Genomic DNA, 19,559 nt, shown 5'->3' on the forward strand with positions numbered 1-19,559 from the left:
TCAAACAAAATTCTGCGTCCTATACACTGTCTAAACCCTTATTAACCATATCTAATACACAATATGCGGTTATTCACTACTGGTAACTTTATAACAATCGATCTTGGAGAGAGGAAATAGACAAGTGTTCAAAAGAATGCACACAAAATAGCAAATCCAATTAAAATTTTTGATCACTAAAAAGGTGGAAAAAATGTTTGAAATTTGCGTTCAAAAAAGAAACGCGTCGAAATCCACTGTGCTGACAAAATAGAACTTGCTTAATCAGCAAAGATGATGAATTCAGGGTTAGGCCGATCAAGTTGCTAGCCCTGCATCCCTTATATACTGAGCACGAGCTGACTTATTCGGCTGCTCCCAAGGAAGTGCTCGAAGTGCAACCTGGGCATTCGAGAGAATCCTGGGAGACGACTGCGAGAGACATCCATTTGGCGCACGCTACCGAGTTTTTTCAACTTTGGCTCAGTTTGATCTTTTGCTTCTTGCAGGGGCTCTGTTATCATCGTGTCACACAATCGTGACTTGAATTTTATTTGCTAGTTTTTACCTGAACAAAATACCTCGGGACTTTTGTCCAGGTATTTTAAATATACGACCAAGGGATATTGGAAATGTCTTGTGAAAATTGTGAGCTAGTCGGTCGTCGTTCAATTTGGCAATTGGAGACATTTGTCCTTCATCACAGCTGGGGCTTTAGAACCGTGACGTTCTTCATTTTTGTATCTCCTTCTTTTGGAAACATTTGGCTCAGCGTCCAAAACGGCGGTAGCCCATCCCTGGGGAGTTTGATCATTTCGATGTTCGCGGCTACCGCTCGCTCGTTTTAAACTTTCATTTTTTAAAAGATAAACTAACTGTCAAGTAACGTACTAAGCCAATTCTACTTCAGATTTAGCAAATTGCTATAAAAAAAATGTCTAAAAAACCGCAATATTTGATATTCATTCCTGAAATTGAAAAAGTGTTTCAGCAGCAAATAAAAGAGAATTGCAATAAGAATTTGGCAAATTTGCAACGGGTAATGGCAAACATGAAGCGACTCGACATATTCATTTTCAAAAGAATTCATTCTTGACATGGATGACCGACTAACATACTTTTCTTTTTTAAATTGCTTATCAAGGATGATATGTGAATGATATGAATTGCTTATCTGTAAAATGAGGGAAAACTGGCAAACTCAATTTCAAAAAATGGCAATGGCACGTTTATTACAACTTCCATGGATGAGAGAGAGAAACGATGCGCACAGAATGAATAGGGCGAGAGGGGGGGGGGAAGGATTGTATCTCGATAGCAAAGAAGAATACCATAAAAACAATCAATATAAGATATGATATCGATGAGGGGTCGGCAAGGATGATTTAAAAACGATGAAGAACCAAGAGGCAAATCGAGGAGAGAGAAATAAGAAAAAAACAAAAATAATAAAAAAACGGTTTGAAATATTCTCCAGAGGAATACATGAAACACATAAGAGGGTTGAGGATGTAATAAACGGTGCTCCAGCTGAAAATAATATGGTTTTGTTGTGTGTGTGTGTGTGTTGTGTGTTAAACCATTTTATAATAAGAGGCAAATGCAGCTGAAACCGATCGGGAGGGAACGCACACATTTAATCAACGATAGCTATGGAAAAGACTTGACGTCTGGCATCTATTTGTCTTCCGAATCCAAAAACACTCATTCAAAAAAAGCAAAACTGTAAACAAGTTTTTTTTTCAAGGGGGTAATAAGGGGCGTGTGTGTGTGTGGAAGCCACGGGTTTTCTCTGAATGAAAAACAAAAAAATCCATCTGAGACGATTGAACTGGAAAACACCAATGACCCCCCGTCAGATAAACCAAAAAGAGGGAAATAAAACGCAAAGGAAAATGGACGCACAGAACCCCACAAATGCCTCCCGAGGTGTCATGGAACAATGTATGCTTGATTATGAATGCCTTAGGCCAGAACAATCCGGATGACAAAATCCCGACAGAGAAAATTTGGAAAAGGAAATAACGAGAAGGAATACATTCGACGCAACCGACTTGAGATGCTTTTTTTTCATCAGTTAGACGTCGTTTAGGATTAAATAAAAATCGAAAAATCGGGGGAAAATGTCGCTGTAAAAAGGAGGATTTTTCTTGGTTTGGATTTGAAATACTGAGGCCTCCTCCTCTCAACTGCCATAGTCCATGCACTGTCTTCGTTTTGAGATCGCTGGCTATGCATTTCTCTCGCCTTCTATTAAAGTACTTCAGTGCCCGAGGAGGCCTCTCTTAAGCTTCAAACGATGTGGGGGAAAAAAAGGGGATTTATATAACGGGATATATAAATGGGAAGATGCACAAACGACAGTGTAATGAATCTGCCATCGGATCAAGAGAAACTGATATGTCCTGGGTGATTGGAGGGAGGGGCCTTACGTTCGCTTTCGCAGCTGCTGTGTGTTAATTTTTTTAGGGTTAGGCTTGTCCGAATGTTGTGCTCGAACTCGAGGGGTAATAAAGGCACGCTGATGAGGGATGCTGGGGAAAAGGGGGAGGGGAGGGCACATACAATCAGAAACCAAACGCTAAGGAAATGTGGCTAATGAACCAGCTGCAGGTGAGCAAAAAGTAGGTGTCAAAATCATAAGTTTCAAACGCGTGGCAAATTAAAAGAAAAACTCGAGCTACTCGTAATAAAGCTACTCAGCTAGACCATCAGGAGCTATTCCGACATGTTGTGGGGGTAGTGCAACGACACGCTGTTTATCGGAGACGAGAGATTTGAAAGAGACGAGGGGAGGGGGATGTAACAAAGAAGAAAGAGAAAACGCTAAACGTTCTAGCAAAAACACACACACACACACACACACATTCACGCACACATGCAAACACCGTCTGGGATATTTTGAAAAAATAATAATAATGAATCAGTGATGAATGACAACTCCGTTTCAACGGCAGAGCGTGTTTATGTTTTTGCGCCTTTTTGCTTTTCTTTTCCACAACGTAAAAATTGATGCGTTGTCGCAGCTACGTCAATGTGATGAGATAATATTGGGGGGCGAGGGGATATAAAGAGAAGACATAATAATTCTATACAATCGTTTTTGTTTAACGAGCGACGAGTTTTTTTTTCTTTTCTTTTTTCTTTCAAATGGGGGGGCGAGCAGCAACAGTTCAGCAGTTATAAAGATTGCATAATATGTACTCGGTCGCGTCAACAAATTTTCTGTTTCTTTCTTTCTTCTTCAGCCAAAGATGTCATTGTAAACAGATGAGGGGGGTGGTGGAGCGAGGAAATGTGTTGCTGCCCGGTTTCTTTAGTCTTATTATTTTCTTCCGCAAAGTTGTTTCATCTTTTACATCAGTGAATGAGGTGCCCAAGAAACTTACGGAGGAATATGAAGCACCAATCGGAAACAAATCACATTCAAAAGACGCAAACATCACACTCACACACATCATTTAACTGATATACCCCCCCGGTAACAAGAAACTTCCACACCTTTTCTTACTTTTTTTCCAGGTGAACAAAATTTAGAAAAAAAAAACAAAATGGATTTTTTTCCCCTCCGAAATAAGCAATCACTGCGCGGTCGACATAAGATTGGCGGTTTGTCCGCTATAGTTTAGTGAAGTCACGGTTTTTGCGGGCAGCTAAGTTCGACAATGCACACACCAGCGAGTTGCTAGATCAAAACTAAAAAAATAAATCAAATAGCAAAATGTTAATACTCTGAAACGCTCAGCGTAATATTTCTGTTGCTCGAGTAACTTACGGAGGATGGCATGGATCCAAAGGGGATCATGGGAGGAGGTCCCCCACCGCCAGCACCTCCTCCGCCGCCCAAATGAGGCGGGCCTTGCATTCCCTTGGCCGATCCGTCGTCTGCTTTTTCTTCTTCGCGTCGTTTCAAGCAAGCCGCCTTCGGATTCAAATTCCTCTCTGTAAAAATAAATGGGGAAATTTAGAACAAATTGAAACATTTCTCCAATGGAAAGAAATAAAAAGCGACAGAAAGTTACGAGAAGTATACAAATTTAAGCAGTTTTAGCCTTTCTAGTTGACCATGTTACCAAATTAAACCAATTTTAAACATCCAAATGATGTTATCAAATAAATAACATTTTAAAGGTAACATGTTCAAATAAAAAGGTTAAAGAAAAAAAAAAAAACGTTGCAGTAATGGAATGGAGAATGTGTTAGTAAACAGTGGGATAACGAAAAAATTTATGATGGGTGTGGGAAAGGTTTCGGGATGGAAAAACAAAAATAGTAAATGAAGTTAAAAAAAAATGAACGGGGTTGGTGCATGCGCTCTCAAAGGCCAGGAATCAATAAAACGAAAAAGCAAAAATAATTTTTTTACATAAAAATGTTTACAATAGTAACGAAAATAAATAAAAAAATAAATAAATGGAAAAGCCACTAATGAAACGAGGTCGTGCACTGCGTTAATAAAAACGAATGAACACATTTAAAAGATCAAGTAAGGCGGGAAAGTTCAGTCGTTTGAATAGAACGGACCATGAAAAATCCACAATCGTCATCAAAGAAACCGAACTTTCGCGATTTGTTTTTTGTTTTCGTCTTTGCTGAGACCAATAGAAAGAATGCAAGAAGAGACGAGAACATGTGCACATGTAATCGCACGTGGCAGTTGTGTGTTGCAGTACCTCGCACTTGCTGCTCGAGCTGCATGATGACCTCAACGGCCATGTTGAGGATGCCCAGTTTGGTTTGCGGCTTGTCCGACTTCAAATGCGTCATGCACATGCGCCCCAATTCCTTGAGCGCTTCGTTGATATCCCGGATTCGGATCCTAATTTTGGGGGTTCGGAGCGGGGTCGAAGGTAAAAAAAGGGGATGCGTGAAATGAGGGTGAAGGATGGGGTGGAGGTAAGTTATCGAAGAGAGTTGATTGGAAGAAGAGACAGAGAGAGAGAGAGAGAGAAAGAAAGAAAAGAGACACGAGACAGGCGAGAGAGAGAGAGAGAGAGAGAAGAGAGAAAAACAAAAGAAACGGGTTACTACTCGTTCTCTGACAACTACCTCTAACACGTTGTTCCAGCTGAGTGATGACGTCGACAGCCTGGTGAAGCACCGTCAACTTGGGCTGCGTCTTGTCAATCTTGAGATGCATTTGACACATGCGGCCTAACTCCTTGAACGCTTCGTTTATGTCTTTCACCCGCACTCTGACAGCCGGACAAGAGTGGATGAGGCATAACCGTAATTGTAACTATATTTACTAAATCTAATTCCAGCCAATTTTTTTCTCTCAAAAACTCGACTACACTCACGTCAATTCAACAACACAAAATGTCCTAGACCAAATCCCTAACTGACCACAAATTTGAAAAAAAAAGGGGGAAAAGTTGTTCTTACCGCTCGCGAGCGTTGTTGGCTTGCCGCCTCTCCTTTTCCTTGACAACTTTGACGGCAGGATCCAGTCCTTCGTCGTCGTCATCATCCTCGTCATCACTACCAGCACTGCTTATAAACCCCGAGGTAAATGGGGTGGTCCAGGTAAAGAAAAGACAAACAAACAAAAAAAAAAAAAAAAAACGAAAACAAAGAGAAATTCACCATTAGTATGATTGAAATGATTAACATTTTTGATGGTTTAAGTTAGAGGGCGAAGAATGGCCGAAGGTACGCACTACCTCCTAGAGCGTTTGCTGCTCTTGCTTGCGCCTCCGTGGCTTGACGAGGTCGGGGTGTTGGCTGAAGCTCCGCCCAGCGATGAAATACGTCCGTCGAGCCCCAATTTGGCTTCGCTGCTGTCTGGATCTTTTCGTTTTTCTACAAGACAAAATATTTCAGAGATGAATTCAAGTCAACTCAAGTAACGTAACAATTCGAAATTACTTGAACTTGTAGGAGGAGCTTTCACTGTGGTAGGCAGGCCGTCGACCATCGGCCGATTCACGGAATCGTGGAGGGAGCCACCAAGAGAGGCGGGGCCCAAACTGCCGTAAGACGATGGGTGCCCGACTGTGCTGCTGACCGGATGATGTCCGCCCTAAGACACAAGAAAATGGCAACGTAAACAACACGCGGGAAAATAATAATAATAAAGCCAATCGATTGAAATGTACCATGAGAGGTTCAAGGACGGGCGGGTAGGCGGCCATGATGCCGTTGGAATGTGACAAGGCGGGTGAAGGTCCGGCACCGGGTAACGCAGATTGCGGCCCACCACCGCCTACCGATTCGGCGTGATTCCGGAGCACGTTGATGGCATCGTCCAGTCTCTCTTCCATCCGAGTGGTCGCCTGATGAAAATTGCCATTTAACGGACTCGTAAGACTCTATTTTGTGGATGGTTAGTTTCAATTCAATTAAAATTCTATGTCGTCTAGCTCAGGGACAAAGAAAATAAACCAAAGTACGAAAGGTCTCCAGTAAAATAACAAGTAAAGAAGGAAAGAAAGAAACAAAGAAAAAGAAAATAAGGACAAACTACCTCAGTGTGATTCCTAAGAATGCCAATAGCATCGTCCAGTCGCTCTTGCTCGGGCATGCGACGAGCCTGGACATCCAAAACAAAAAAAAAGTAGGAAGGACAAAAGAATTGTAACAAAAAAGAAAAATCAGAGAACAAATAGACAAATTAAAAAAAAAAAAAAAAGGTTTCGTCACACAAACACAAACTGAGGATAGAAAAGGTTTCGCATCATGTCGTTGGAACTAGAGAGCCGGAATAACAAATCCCCCACTTTGGGGTAAGCAAAAGCCAAGCAAAAACAAACAGGCCAGCACTTCCGTCAACAATCAACGCCAGCGCAAGAGACGCATTCAATCAAACTGAAAAGGAACTACTACTGGGACATCTGGCCGCGGGTTAAAAACGTACCATGTGGAGATTGCGCTCATTGTAGAGGGGAGAGGCGGTGTTGGCTACTCCGGCTGGATGCGTGTGCGGATGAGGAGGCCCATTCCACTGTGGCTGGTTCACCGACGTCAAGGGAGGAGGCGATGAGACGGGTGTAGTGGGATGCGAGCTGAAACTGCTCGTGCTCTGGTCAGCGGAATATATCTATTTAAATTTGATTGGCATTACGTTTACAATCCATGCTCTTCCGACATGACTAAAGGAGGGGGAAAAGAATGAAGGAAAAAAAAAGCAACTAACCGAAGCGAGAGCTTTGCCGAGAGCGTCGCCTGTCTGACCACCAGGGCCAGGCGGAGGACCTAAATTCGGACTGTGGCTGTACATAGAGGGAGATTGGACCGTGGCTCCCGATCCAGCCTGGACTACGCCAGACTGCGACACGGGACCACCCATGGGTCCCGTAGCTGAGTTGCGAAACGTTGACATGGGTGGAAGACCAGAGCTCATCAAATTATTGGGGCCGTTGTGATCCTGGGCTGGCGACAGAGCGACGTTATAGCCGCCCATTCCCGATGGATCGTGAATGGCTCCCGATCCCATTCCGTGCATACCAGGACCTGCTGCAAGGGAGAGAAAGAGAAGAAAAAAGAAAACGCGTTGAAAGTTGATGTTGGAATAAAGAAGAACAAATTTTAAAACTGACTGAATATACCCTGTCCAGGGTAAGAGGGTTGTCCTCCCATGAGGGTGTTGGGTATGCCTCCACCTCCACCAGTGGGCCCACTGTTCATGAGCGGTGGAGTTGGCCCGACTTGTTGCTGCGATTGTTGCTGGCCACCGTAGCTACCATATGGGCCGGGTTGTAAGGGAGCGCCTCCGGCTCCGTTGGATGACCACGGATCTGCTGGATGTGTCGATCCATCACCTATGAATGCGCAAGAATTTCAATGATTAAATGATGAACGAATGGCTTTAGCGAGATAAACCCCAAAACGACTGACGCTTTGTTTATTGACCCATTGGGTGGGCTCGCAACAGCTGGGCCGTCTACCAGTCCTGACCGACGTCTATTTACTCGGTTAGGCAGACGCGACAAAAACCTTTGAAGTAAAGGCCGATCCATCAACTGGAAATAAGATTTCCAAAGATATTCTTCTTCCGGGAAACAACGCCTGGACAAGTGTAGGCACCCACCCAAAAAGGACCTCCCGTAGGAGGATTGGATCACCACCAACACCTCCTCTACTTCGCCGATTCTGCCATTCATTACATCGCCAAGAAAAGTGATAAGGTCCTGTGAGCTATTTGAATCGCTTCATTGCCTTCACGTCATTCAAGGTGCGTCCCCATTCTCATTGACAATCTCATCTCATCAGGTAGTTGTTTATTTGTAACAGGAAATCGGACTGATCATTTTACCCATAAAATAGGAGTCGCCGTAGAGCCCACCTCCAGGCTTGGGTGAAGTGTACCGCGGAGAGTCCTGGGGAAAGTCCATATTCTCCGATCCATACTAAACATGAAAAGAGAAAAGGAATTTTGATGATTAGTCCAAAGATGTGGAAGAAAACCAGAAAAAACAACACAAAATTTATTCTTTTTTAGACGGGCGATCAAGAGAACGGCAAAATGAATGGTGTCACGAATCTAACCGAAACAGGTCTGTTGGGATAAGCGGGACTGATGGGCGAGGGAGTGGCCGGACTGGGAGTCGGTGTTGGTGTCAATGGGCTGTTGCCACCAACGGGCGAGGAAACGGCCGGATTATTACTACCGGCCGTCCAGTAGTGCGGATTTCTCCGCCGAGCAATCACATCAAACGTTTGACGGACAGGGGGGATTGTCGTCGCAGTGGGTGGTGGCGCGCTAGTCGCCCAACCATTATTACAATTATTGCCGTAATTACTGTTCCAGGCGCTATTCGACTGAGTCTGAATCACATTTCCGGCTTGATGGTAAGCCATTGTCACATTAGGGGGTGCAACAGTCGTTCTGTTGGGTAATCCAGGCATGTTGTAACACGGATTTAATGGCACAATTAAAAACCAAACAACTGGAACCGAGGAGAAAAGAGTCTATCTGTGAAGAGGTGAGTGGCTCAATTTAATGAGAAACCCAGGGCTCCCAGTAACACTTTAGAGGCATTCCATCGTTGTAGAATCGTCGATGGAAGAAATTTCAAAAAATAATAATAATAATATGTCCGTCGGGAATGTTGCGCACAGGTTGGCACCGAGTTAGAAGCAGGACTGACCGGCTGGGCTCAATGCTTTTCCAATCCCCCCTCTCTATCTCTCTCCACCGAACTACGTTTTTCTGTTCTCCTAGAAATGTGAAGCCCCGCCTCCCCCTTGGCTGGTCAAATGTGTCTTTGGGAGGGTTCCTACGCGGGTCCCACTTTCCAGCCCAACGGGTCGAGGTTGCCATCGACAGCGATGCCATCTACTGTGCAAATGATCGCCCCACGCGAATCTGACCATCTACTAAGCCACGCCAACAAGCAGAAAAGCAGCTAGGGGAATCGTCTTTTTTTTTTTGATTCTGTGATATCATCCGTTTCGATCAAGGCTAGAAGAGAGAAAAAACAAAAGAAACCGGCTGCCATTATTGCCGAAAGGTAATCCGACGGACAGGTTGGGCTTTTCCGGACGACATTGATGACTTTGGTGTGGCTGCCTTCTTGTCTAGTGAAGTTGTAGCATGGGCTTTGGCAAATATTCAAATTCTTGTTTAACACACACACACACTCGCACGAAAGACCCTAGTGATGGATGGCGATGTGGCCACTCCTGGAATAATTGCAGAGCTCCTTTCTCTTTTCCTATTATCAAGTTACCAATTCTCAAATAGAATTTGTTAAAGAAAAAAAAAAGAATCAAGTCGTTTAGAATCTAACGAGTTCAAGGCGTGGCTCCTGGTCAAAGAATCATAAAAACTCTTTGACAATCATACGAGAAAAAAAAATTGTCCTGGAAGAGTCAAGTGGCTGCTGCTGCTGATCATGGGAAAGTTTCCACGACGAGGCCAAGAAAAATGTCGAAAAGCTTTTTCCCTTCTTCTTCTTCTCTTGCATACCGAAATCCGACGACCTTTTCAGACTTGTTGGGGGTCTTGGGAAAAAAAGAAACAAAGTGTATAGTAGACGAAAGAAAAGAAGCTCGGAGGCAAAGACATAAAGAAGTGTCATAGCCCCGAGGATAAGTTGTCGAGACCCCGCCTAGTTTGGCACCAAGCAGTCTGGGAACTTGGGGGAATTCTTTGTCTCTCTGGGAAAAACCTCATCAGTTTTGATCAGAGGGGGGAAATCATTTTCTTCATTCACATCGGCAAACTACTATCACGATTTTGATTTCTCTCTCTCGGGAAAATCGTACGTCAAACTAACGATAGATTTCGCACTAAAAACGACGAGGGAATTCAAGTTTGGCTCGTTATTCAATGGCCCAAATGTTCCCCTAAGAGACTACCTATTTTCCCCTCCCAACACCAGAAGAACAAAAAGGTGTGAAAGCTTTTGTTAAAAGTCCTCCAAGTTCCTAAAAACAAAATGGCCGAAAGGTCTCGAGGGGAAGCTTTAAAAAAAAAGGTGTTGGGACCAATGGCCCCCGCCAAAAAATAAAACTTTGAAAAAAAAGGGACGATAAAGAATGAAAAAAATCTCTTTTTTCTTCTTCTTCTTCTTTCGGTTAACAGCACACCTGAAAAGATTTTGAAAAAGTGGGAATCCGCCATGTGCTGCACCCAACAAACACCCCGAGTCCCGCAAATTTCCCAACCATGTCGACATCGTTGATCAAACCTGTCGTTTTCGATTCCGTAAGCACGCCCAGCTGAAATGTTGCGATGACTGACGATTTTTGGCTATATTTGGATTCGGCTCCTAACTGAAGATCGTCATTAGTATTCCCATCTCGGAGCGGAGCCCGTATATACGTTTAGCCCTAGGTGACACTGTGGGGCTTGGCATTCTTGAACTCTTGTAGCTGACAATCAATTTTAAGTGACGTTAAAAATCTAGACGGGATGTTGGGCAACCGAAAAACCGGATGGCTACAGTGTGGTGTCATCAACATATGATACAATGACTTTTTTTCTTCTTCTTTTATTCATTTCTTTTTTTATTATTCGAAATGAAATAAAAACGGGTGTTGGTATCACGCTTGTCCATGTTTGCATTGATAGTGTGACAACGGTTCCTAACCGTCAGGAGTAGGTGTGGCGCGGTAGGCTTTAAAAATATGACAAGCTAGTAGAATATCATATTGCCATCGATGTGATAAAAAAAGGCTGTCGGGAACTTTAAAAAATTCTCTTTCCCCTATTCGATTGCTCTTTTTTTGCATCTCGAGAAGCCGGATGTTAAATATCCAATTGAAAAGAGCCGTCTTTCTTTACATTGATAATGTGACGTCACATGATCTCTTATCGCGGGAGGATAATAATAATTATAATGATAATAAAAAAAATGGCATACACCTCTCTCACCCCCCAATCATCGGACATCCGGAATCCAACACCCATATTTTTAGCGGTTTATTATTTAGGGGTGTGTGTGTGTGTAGAGATGAAGGAATAAAATAGGCACACAAAAGAAAGAAGACGGGATTTGGATGGTATGTGAAACTTGACGACGAACCCTAGAAATGCAGAAAGCTTTTCTGCCGCCATACCATTTTCAGTGAGGGAAATGGGATATCGTTGTTAGTATCATCATCATTATCGTGATCGCCGTGTGATTGGACATTCTAGAAGAATGGAGGAATCTCATTTCGTTCCTGTTGAGACTGGCTCCCGCTGCGGGTGGGGAAAGAGAAACATTCGATTCGGACGTTCATAAAAGACAAAAAAAAAAATGCCACAGGGATCACGTGACTTGACAACACAAAAAAGAAAAAACGGGGCCACAGAAACCCTCCGGACCAGACAGCGCGGCGCCACCAAAATCCAAAATAGGTAAAAGTGATTTTTTGTTTTGATTTTTTGTGTTGTTGTTTAAAAAATAAGAAAAACTTGTCGAGATTTTCCTTTTGTTTGTTGTTTTTCGAGAAAATTCGAATTTTTCTCAACAATCAGAAGGAAATGGTTGCAAGCCATAAAAGAATGAAAATCAAATGAAAACGAACACAACTCGGCAAGAGAGAACAAGGAAAACTAGACAGTGGAATGAAAGAAACATTGAAGGAAAAAAATAAAATAAAATCAAGGAAATCGTCTCTATCCTCTCAACACAAAAAGAACTTTAAAACCCCCCAATTCGAGAAGAAGAAGAAGTGGAAAAAATAAAAGTATATAAAAATGGGGTCCCCCTTGCTCATCGAGTTCTCCCCTCTCAAGTTCTCCTAAATACGACCCGTAGCGCCCAAGGTCATAACACAAAAGAAAATGGCGTCAATTCCAAGCCCAGAGGAATATTTTACTGGTTAGTTCATCAGTTAAGCGCGTTTTTATTTTACATTTTTCTTTATAAAAATGCCATCAACAAGAAAAAAAAAAAGTTGTTCCTTCAGAATGAATTTTTCGACCGGCAAACACAGTCCGATCGCTAATGCGTAAAAAATGGAGCCATTATACAAAATTGGGACTCGGCAACATAGGGCAAGACAACCCAAATGTTCCTATCTTGTCATGACTAAATTAAGGAAACGGGAAGTTCATTGGCCATAAATGAAAAATATTCGATTTGAGCGCCACCTATTGAAGACTTGGGAAATCCCTAATACGCCATCTGACGGTCAAAACATTCAACTCAAATCTGGAAATTTCTAGAAAATTTCGGTCGCGCATGGAAGTGTGAGGAAAAAGTAAATTGTTTCAAAGCGGAGCTAAACGTATGGGAAGAGGGAGAAGCGAAACAATTAAAATAGGGAAAGAAAGGGGTGGATGAGCAGAGCCAATGAAAACGACTTTATCCAACGGGCTCGAAAATGTTGGCGGAGCAAGACAATAAACTAATCGCACAGAAACGGAAATGGCTAAGTCAAACGAAGAGAATCAATTTACAGGGTCGAAACAACGCCAGCAACAACTGCGCCGGAGAGAGGGGGAAAAAACCTACACAACCAAAGTACAAATAATTTCGAATGATTTAGTTGAAATGAGGGGCCTTAAAACCGGGGATCGCCGTGGTTATATTTTTTATTTTAAATACATCTTTCAATCAGGAGAACGATTAGCCAAGAATTTAAGCTCGGTAACCACATGGCTTAATGAAGTCTAGACGTTTCCACGTTGATGATTTCTTTCTTGTTAGAAGAAAAAATATATAAAAAAAAGACGGTCAAAACAAACGACCAAAAAAGAAGTCGGGAGATGGTCGTTTCTCTACACTTTGGTGGATGGCAGATGGCACAGGGAGCCCTAACCGACTTGTAGCTCGAGGCGAAATCGGGTTAAAAAGGGCAACATCTGAAGTTGTATATTCTTTAATCCTGAAAAGTGAAAAGGTTTCGGATTGCAACAAAAGATTTCTTGGGTGCCCCCCTCTACCACCACCACCACCCAACTGGCCCGGCAACAATAGTGCAGCAGCAGTTGACAGAGCCACCAAGATGAGTCTAGGGATTCAACATGTTGTCCAGGAAGAGTTTGACATTTGAACTCGTCCGGTTTGTCATAAGAGACGATGGCTCGAGCGCGGAAGTTATCCGGCGGAAACACGTGCGACAAACCTGGCGTTAAATTCAATTTTCATTTTCTCTTGGGGGGGTTTGTTCACGGGAGGTGCCAAAGGAAGAAGAAGAAGAAAAATCTTCCAATGTGTCCAGGTTGCACATGAGAATCTACGGCCCATTAATTCATAGTCTCGTCACAGTCGGGCGATTGGGTTCTGAGATTATGGCTAGTTTCGCATCGTCTCGTTCTGGTCGCCCGCACTACGAGGACCGTGATCTTGTTTGGGGCACACCGCACATTACGGTAAACCCCCCCAACTCGAGGCCCAACAACAACAACAACAACAATCATCGTCGGATTGAAACCAAGGGAAACAAAGAAACTATTCTAGCGGTCGACCTGGCAACTGTACTTTTCCCCATTAGCTTGGTGGTCATACGAATATAAAAAGAAAAAGAAAAAAGACCAAAGACGTCTTCCAAGGTTTTTTCGCCGACGTTTCTTCCGGAAGTCCGTCGTGAGAGAATCACTATCCTCTACGCAAATTCCAGGAACAAAACGATGGTAAGACACGAGAGAGAGAGAGAACCCATCGAACCCGGCCAGTCTTGTTTTCTCTAGTAATAAAACTTGATAACGAGCTCCACTCTTAACGAAATAGAGCGGCTTGGAAAAAATAAAAATAAGAAACAAAGCAGCTCACGCCATCGTTGGACGGCTCCGGGCGGTAAAGAGACCTGGGAGAATAATGCACTTGAAATAAATTTCGGCCAGCAGATTACAACGCATAGACTACTCCAACACCTGTTGGCTTCTTCTTCTTCTTCCAATGTTTCATGTTGTTACTTTGAATAAATTCGCCTCAATGAGAAACAAAGAAGAACTGGTGACCGTGTGAATATTCAACTGAAACGAGTCCATCACAGATATAAATCCGATATGTCGCAACCTCCTACCTACTTAATAAATTCATCGTGCATATCGTTAAAAAAACAAAGAGACTTTACAGTCATCGTGAAATGGCCGTTCGTCGCCAAGATGTCGTCTGTCGAGTGGCTCAACGGCTGTCGCATTCGGGCACAAAGTGTCACACGTAAAAACCCCAGCACGATGACTGTCTATCTGGGATTTTGATTGATTAACTGATAAGAATATTTCCTAGTCCTTCAAACAAAAGATTGACCAAGAGTGGCTAGGAGAAAAAAGAAAAGAAGGATGCCGGTCATTCAAATTCCTGGACGGCAGGTGGCCACATGGTGGTAGTAGCTGCCGTGTGTGTGTGTGTGTGTGTGGTGGCGTGTGTTGAACTCTGTACACCCTCTCTCTCTCCCCTTCTAAAAAAGTCTACCAGCTGCTCTTTCTTTCTCTTCTCTCGTTTATCGCTCGTCTTCCTTCTCTACTGCTATTCATCTAGACTCTGTACTCTACACCATTATTCGATCGCTACCTGTTGGGCTGGCGAGGGGAGGGCGACACGAAAAACTAGAGCACACAGGAAACGTATAGAACCCGAAAAATACCTGATGCATCGTCGATGAATTGGCCATCATGCCATCGTAATTGGCAGGAGCGTAGCCTCTGCGAGAAGATGTCGACGCAGCGGCGGAAAAGGCGGCATCAAAGACACCGGACAGGGAAGAACTACCATCCTGGTGATGATAGTCGTAGCCCATCATCGTGGCAGATGAACTCGTTTGATAACGTTCCACCATTCCGTTCGTCATTTGTACCCAAACAAATAATTCCCAATTCACTTAAACACACTACACGTGACTTGATGTCATTTAAAGTTTGGCCGACAACGAGAGGCTCAACGAGAGCCAACCTTCACGGACGCTACAAAGCCAACAACTGACGGATGAAAAGGGCCCAAACAACAAGACACACACACACACATCGGAAAATGTCCCGAGGGTAAACACACGCACGCACATCGGCGGCGGGGGACGCCCAAAAACAGGCGACGCCATCCAGCTCGGGGCCCGACGAAAGCAAGGAGAATGAGAGAACATATGATTGTCCATTCGCTCCTCCTCCCACGCTAGTTATTCACTTACTTCTCTCTCTCTCTCTCTCCCCTCGGTTTTTTGGAAAAAAGTAAAATATAGAAGTGGGGGAGGATAATTTGTAGTAGAGGGCGCTATTGTCCTCTACACTGTTGCCGTCTCTCAAGATATTTCAAAATAGAGAACCTTTTTTTTTTCGAATCTTTTTTAAAAAAAGTACTTCATTACTTTTGAATTTTGACGAAGAAAAAGAAGAGGGGAGAGCCAGCAGATCGTGTTACTAACTGTCGCTGTGAAGAAAGAGCTCAAGACGACCACCAAAAAAAGTACAGAGTAAAGAAGAAGAAAAAATAATACGACACCCTCCAACAGCTTTTTTCTTTCCCATAAAAATGTAGAAGTTTCTTATTCTAGTGACGGATAAATGGATATTTTATACATAAATTTGGCAACGCCGTTCATTTCGACATGCATGAAAAGAGAGGGAGAAAAAAAAAGAATCATCAACAAGCCTATAATTAGCCAGCCAACAGAAAACCCATCAAAAATTTGGCTAACAGACTGTTGCTCTCTAACGATATCGATAAAGCTCTCCAGAACGTCCGTAACCTCGATATTCTATTAATACACGCATCTTCTTTTTTCTTCTCTCTCCCTTTCAATCGTATTAATGAGTAGGAGTTTGATTTATTTCTTTTGCTGAATACGAGAAGATCACAGTTTTTGTGTATAAGAAATTCGAAACAGGGTTTCAGGCCGTTGCTCTCCTTTTTTTGAAGCACGTGGAGGAACCGAAAACCCCCTTCCCCATTGCAGAGAAAATGAGACAAACCATTAGTACAGACACACACACACACGGCGAAATTTAGAAAAAAAAGGAGCTGTGTAATGGTTACGAGCGTTAAAAAAGACTGGAGCTTCTCTGTCTTCACTTTCCGTCGAAAAATCATGTGTGAGAACCCTCCTTCAGTTTGCGGTCGTCATTTTTCCACCCACTCTTTTAACTTGCCTTAATGTCGCACGCGGCCTTCATTTGTTTTGTTGTTGTTTTTCCGAGTTCGTTGAACGTCATCAACCTAATGACTGCGGCAACAGTTGGACGAGCCGAGATTTTACAACTCATATAAAGAGTTTTAAGTTCCATCGAGCGTCCTGAAACCTGTTGAGTCTACCTGACCACTTAAACACCAAAAAAAGAGCAACTGTTTCGATGACTGGGTTTTCATTTTTATTCCTTTACACATTTCGATGGTCGGCATTCTGATTTGTTTCCAGTATGCGGTTTCACTTTTTCTTCCCTAGTGGCGATTCACTTGGCTGCACAACAGCAGTGACCGGAACGCATGAGAATAATCATTCATCACGGAACCGGATGCAAAGAACCTATCAAACACTATGTGACAGTGTCTTACTGTTCAACATGAATCATAAATGTTTGAGGTGGGATTGGAAAAGGTTGAGAGACGAAGCCAAATTTTTTTCTTTTACAATCAACCTATCACTGTCCGTCATGACGCTGGTTTTACTGCCTTTCAATATTAAAAATGACTTACCCATGGCTGAGGCACTAAATCCATTCCATCCGTTGTGTGTTCTGTCATTCCACCCTGCAGAGAAAAAAGAAGTCGACAATTAGAGCAAAACTTTGAGTAATCTATCTTCGTGGCAGTACTTCTTTTTTCCTCTTTGCTGGGCCAGAGTTGGGGGCTTGTCTGGAAGGATGTCCAAAAGGGAAGTATGGAGTTTCGTTGCCATAGCCATCCATGGGACCCGCTGTGCCTGATGCATAAGCTGCAGGTGGACCGTAGGCCTGGCATAAAGAAAGACACATTACAAATAACCGCACTCCAGCAACTAAAATGAAACAACTGTGGAGCTCGTCTCACCATTCTGTTATCCATTCCAGCGTATGCAGGAGGAAAATTTGGTTTATCTATATATTGAAAAAGAGTAGTGATTAAAATCAAGACTATAATATACAACAACATTGAAAGAAATGTTGCTCAAATCAGTCGATCACTTGTGTGTTGGTATAAACTCCCGCGAATTTGGATTGCACTACAACTAGAATGATTGTTTTGGAATTGAAATTTCTGTATTAAAAAAATTTGTACCTGGCTTGGATAGATTATTTGACGTTATTTTGTTAAAACAATTTTGGAATACTTCGTAGAGGTGAAGAGGACCATTTCCATCATCATCACTGTTGGCCGCCATCTTGGCTCTTGTTTTCAAGCGTTTTTCCCCCCGACTATTTATCCACACACACTCACACACACAACTACACACACGCTACACACACTACACGACGCACGCAAGTATATCCCAGTGTTGGCGAAAGTAATAAAAATAAAAATTCAACTCGTTCCAAATAATTCACTAATTGAGTTGGCGTCAATTTCACACGGATAAGAAACCCGCCCCACGAACCCCCGATGAAAAAAAAAATTAGAATAAAGTCGGCTTCGGTGTGTGAGTGTGTTAGAAGACTGTCAAAGGAAACATCACACTCGTGTGTATATTCCCCCCTGATACACGGGGGCGCGCAGAGCACAGCAGCAGAGCAGCCCAACAAAAGAAAATTTCCTTCCCATTCCCCCTTTTCCCAGCTACTACGGGATCGGACGCTCACAAGCCTCTTCTAGAGCGGCGTGCGCATTTGAACTTCTTTTCGTTTTGAAAAAATTTCCACTTTTTCAGTTGTTAACGACAGTTTAGTTTAATGATTCTCGAAAGGTTACACGTGTATGATGCTTTATATGTAAAAATAATCTGATCTGATCCGGCATCTATTTTCAATGGTTGGTTTTGTTCAGTCAGCATGGAAATGAATTCCGCGAAGGTTGAACAAAGGGTTCAATGTTTCCTCGGCAAGAAATTCGGGTATAGCTCGCTGGGAAATAAATTTGACTCGACATTCACGCTAGATTAAAGACTGCACATCGTCTTCTTTTGAAAAGTCAAGAAGTGAGTCTTTTTTTTCGGTCCTATTCAAGTCAAATGTTGGCCAGAGAGATGAATCTTGTCAGCGCATTCACAAGTCGGCGGTTTTTCTTTTTGAGGAAAAGGTTTACGACCAACGCATTTCCGCTTCAGACGGGAATCGTTCGGTAACTCCAGTGATCATTTCTTGAAAAACGGCAGTGAAACGGTAACGCTGTTGCTGCTAGATTGACGATCAACAGCCGGGTGTTTTATTGTCTCTTTATACTTCCCTCAACAAACTATGGTCATATGTAATAGAAGAAAATAAGAGATCATAAACTAGTGAAAGTTTCATCTAGTCAAAACTGGATGCCCTTTGATGTCATAAACAAGACGACAATCAGGCTTCTTCTAACTATGATTACATTGGAGAATAAAGAGGAGGGGGGGTGGTATAAGAAAAGTAATTTAACTAATAGAAGAAAAAACAAAGCGGCCCTTGTGAAAAAGCCGCTTTGTTTAGAGGCTCTGTCGGAGCGGAAATTGCGATTAGGCTATTTCTCAGAAAACAGCTGTCTGCACTCCAGTATGAATCAAGAAAAGGTAGAGAGTAGAGCGCGTTTTTATTGAACCTACTTAAAAATAAAAAAAAGCTAAGGCCGTCGTTCAATAATTATCAAGCAGCGGCTAATACTGTTCGCTTCATCGCTGCCTTGGTGGTCGCGATGACCTAGCTCTTTTTTTCTAAACAAACACATTTTCATTACCGGAACCTTATTTTTTCCCCATCCAGAAAAATAGATATAAAACACAAATAAGAACCCGGCGACGACGAGAAATTTTCGTGATGTAAAGTATCAATAAAAATTCGAGCGTTGATGGGGCTTTTCTCAGTATCACAGTTTCAAACGGCATCCACCGTGAAAATACCAATGTCCTAGTTGCCCAAGATTTACAGTCAACTAACTGGTTCTCGTTGTACTGTTCTCCTGTTGCGAGGGAATTTCTTCCTAAAGAGATTGTGAAATTAAATTTTTTTTCTTTTTTAGAAAAAAAGTGCCACGTTGTATTTTCGTACGGATCAAGGTATATCTGACGGTTTATAACGCAACGACGACACACCAAACTGAGGAGGATATAGAGACCGAGAAGCAGCAAATAAAAATGAACAGAGTGAAAAATTGAGGATTTCTCCAACAACA

At 42.7% G+C, this 19,559-nt stretch overlaps 1 protein-coding gene across 50 annotated transcripts; it reads right to left on the minus strand.

Moving 5' to 3' along the window:
* Positions 1–1,184: 1,184 nt before the first annotated feature.
* Positions 1,185–18,009, minus strand: LOC124199612 (transcription factor 12-like). Of its 50 annotated transcripts, none has more exons than XM_046595474.1 (16): positions 17,547–18,009; positions 17,319–17,365; positions 17,105–17,242; positions 16,986–17,039; positions 8,234–8,327; positions 7,518–7,739; positions 7,115–7,434; positions 6,836–7,000; positions 6,446–6,511; positions 6,078–6,290; positions 5,848–6,001; positions 5,643–5,781; positions 5,365–5,472; positions 5,029–5,174; positions 3,755–3,921; positions 1,185–3,675 (listed from the first exon to the last, which is right to left on the minus strand). In XM_046595474.1, the coding sequence occupies exons 1-16, from the start codon at positions 17,647–17,649 to the stop codon at positions 3,670–3,672; spliced, it is 2,142 nt and encodes a 713-aa protein (XP_046451430.1). In that variant the 5' UTR covers positions 17,650–18,009; the 3' UTR covers positions 1,185–3,669. The 50 variants fall into 50 exon arrangements, with proteins under 50 accessions (XP_046451430.1, XP_046451449.1, XP_046451447.1 ...); XM_046595493.1 differs by lacking the exon at positions 5,029–5,174 and adding an exon at positions 4,653–4,798 and having other exon boundaries at positions 5,365–5,469; positions 5,640–5,781; positions 6,078–6,254; positions 7,527–7,739; positions 17,547–18,008; XM_046595491.1 differs by lacking the exon at positions 5,029–5,174 and adding an exon at positions 4,653–4,798 and having other exon boundaries at positions 5,640–5,781; positions 6,078–6,254; positions 7,115–7,431; positions 17,547–18,008.
* Positions 18,010–19,559: the final 1,550 nt, after the last annotated feature.

Source organism: Daphnia pulex, chromosome 8 (genome assembly GCF_021134715.1).
Source record: "Daphnia pulex isolate KAP4 chromosome 8, ASM2113471v1".
Lineage (NCBI taxonomy): Eukaryota > Metazoa > Arthropoda > Branchiopoda > Diplostraca > Daphniidae > Daphnia > Daphnia pulex.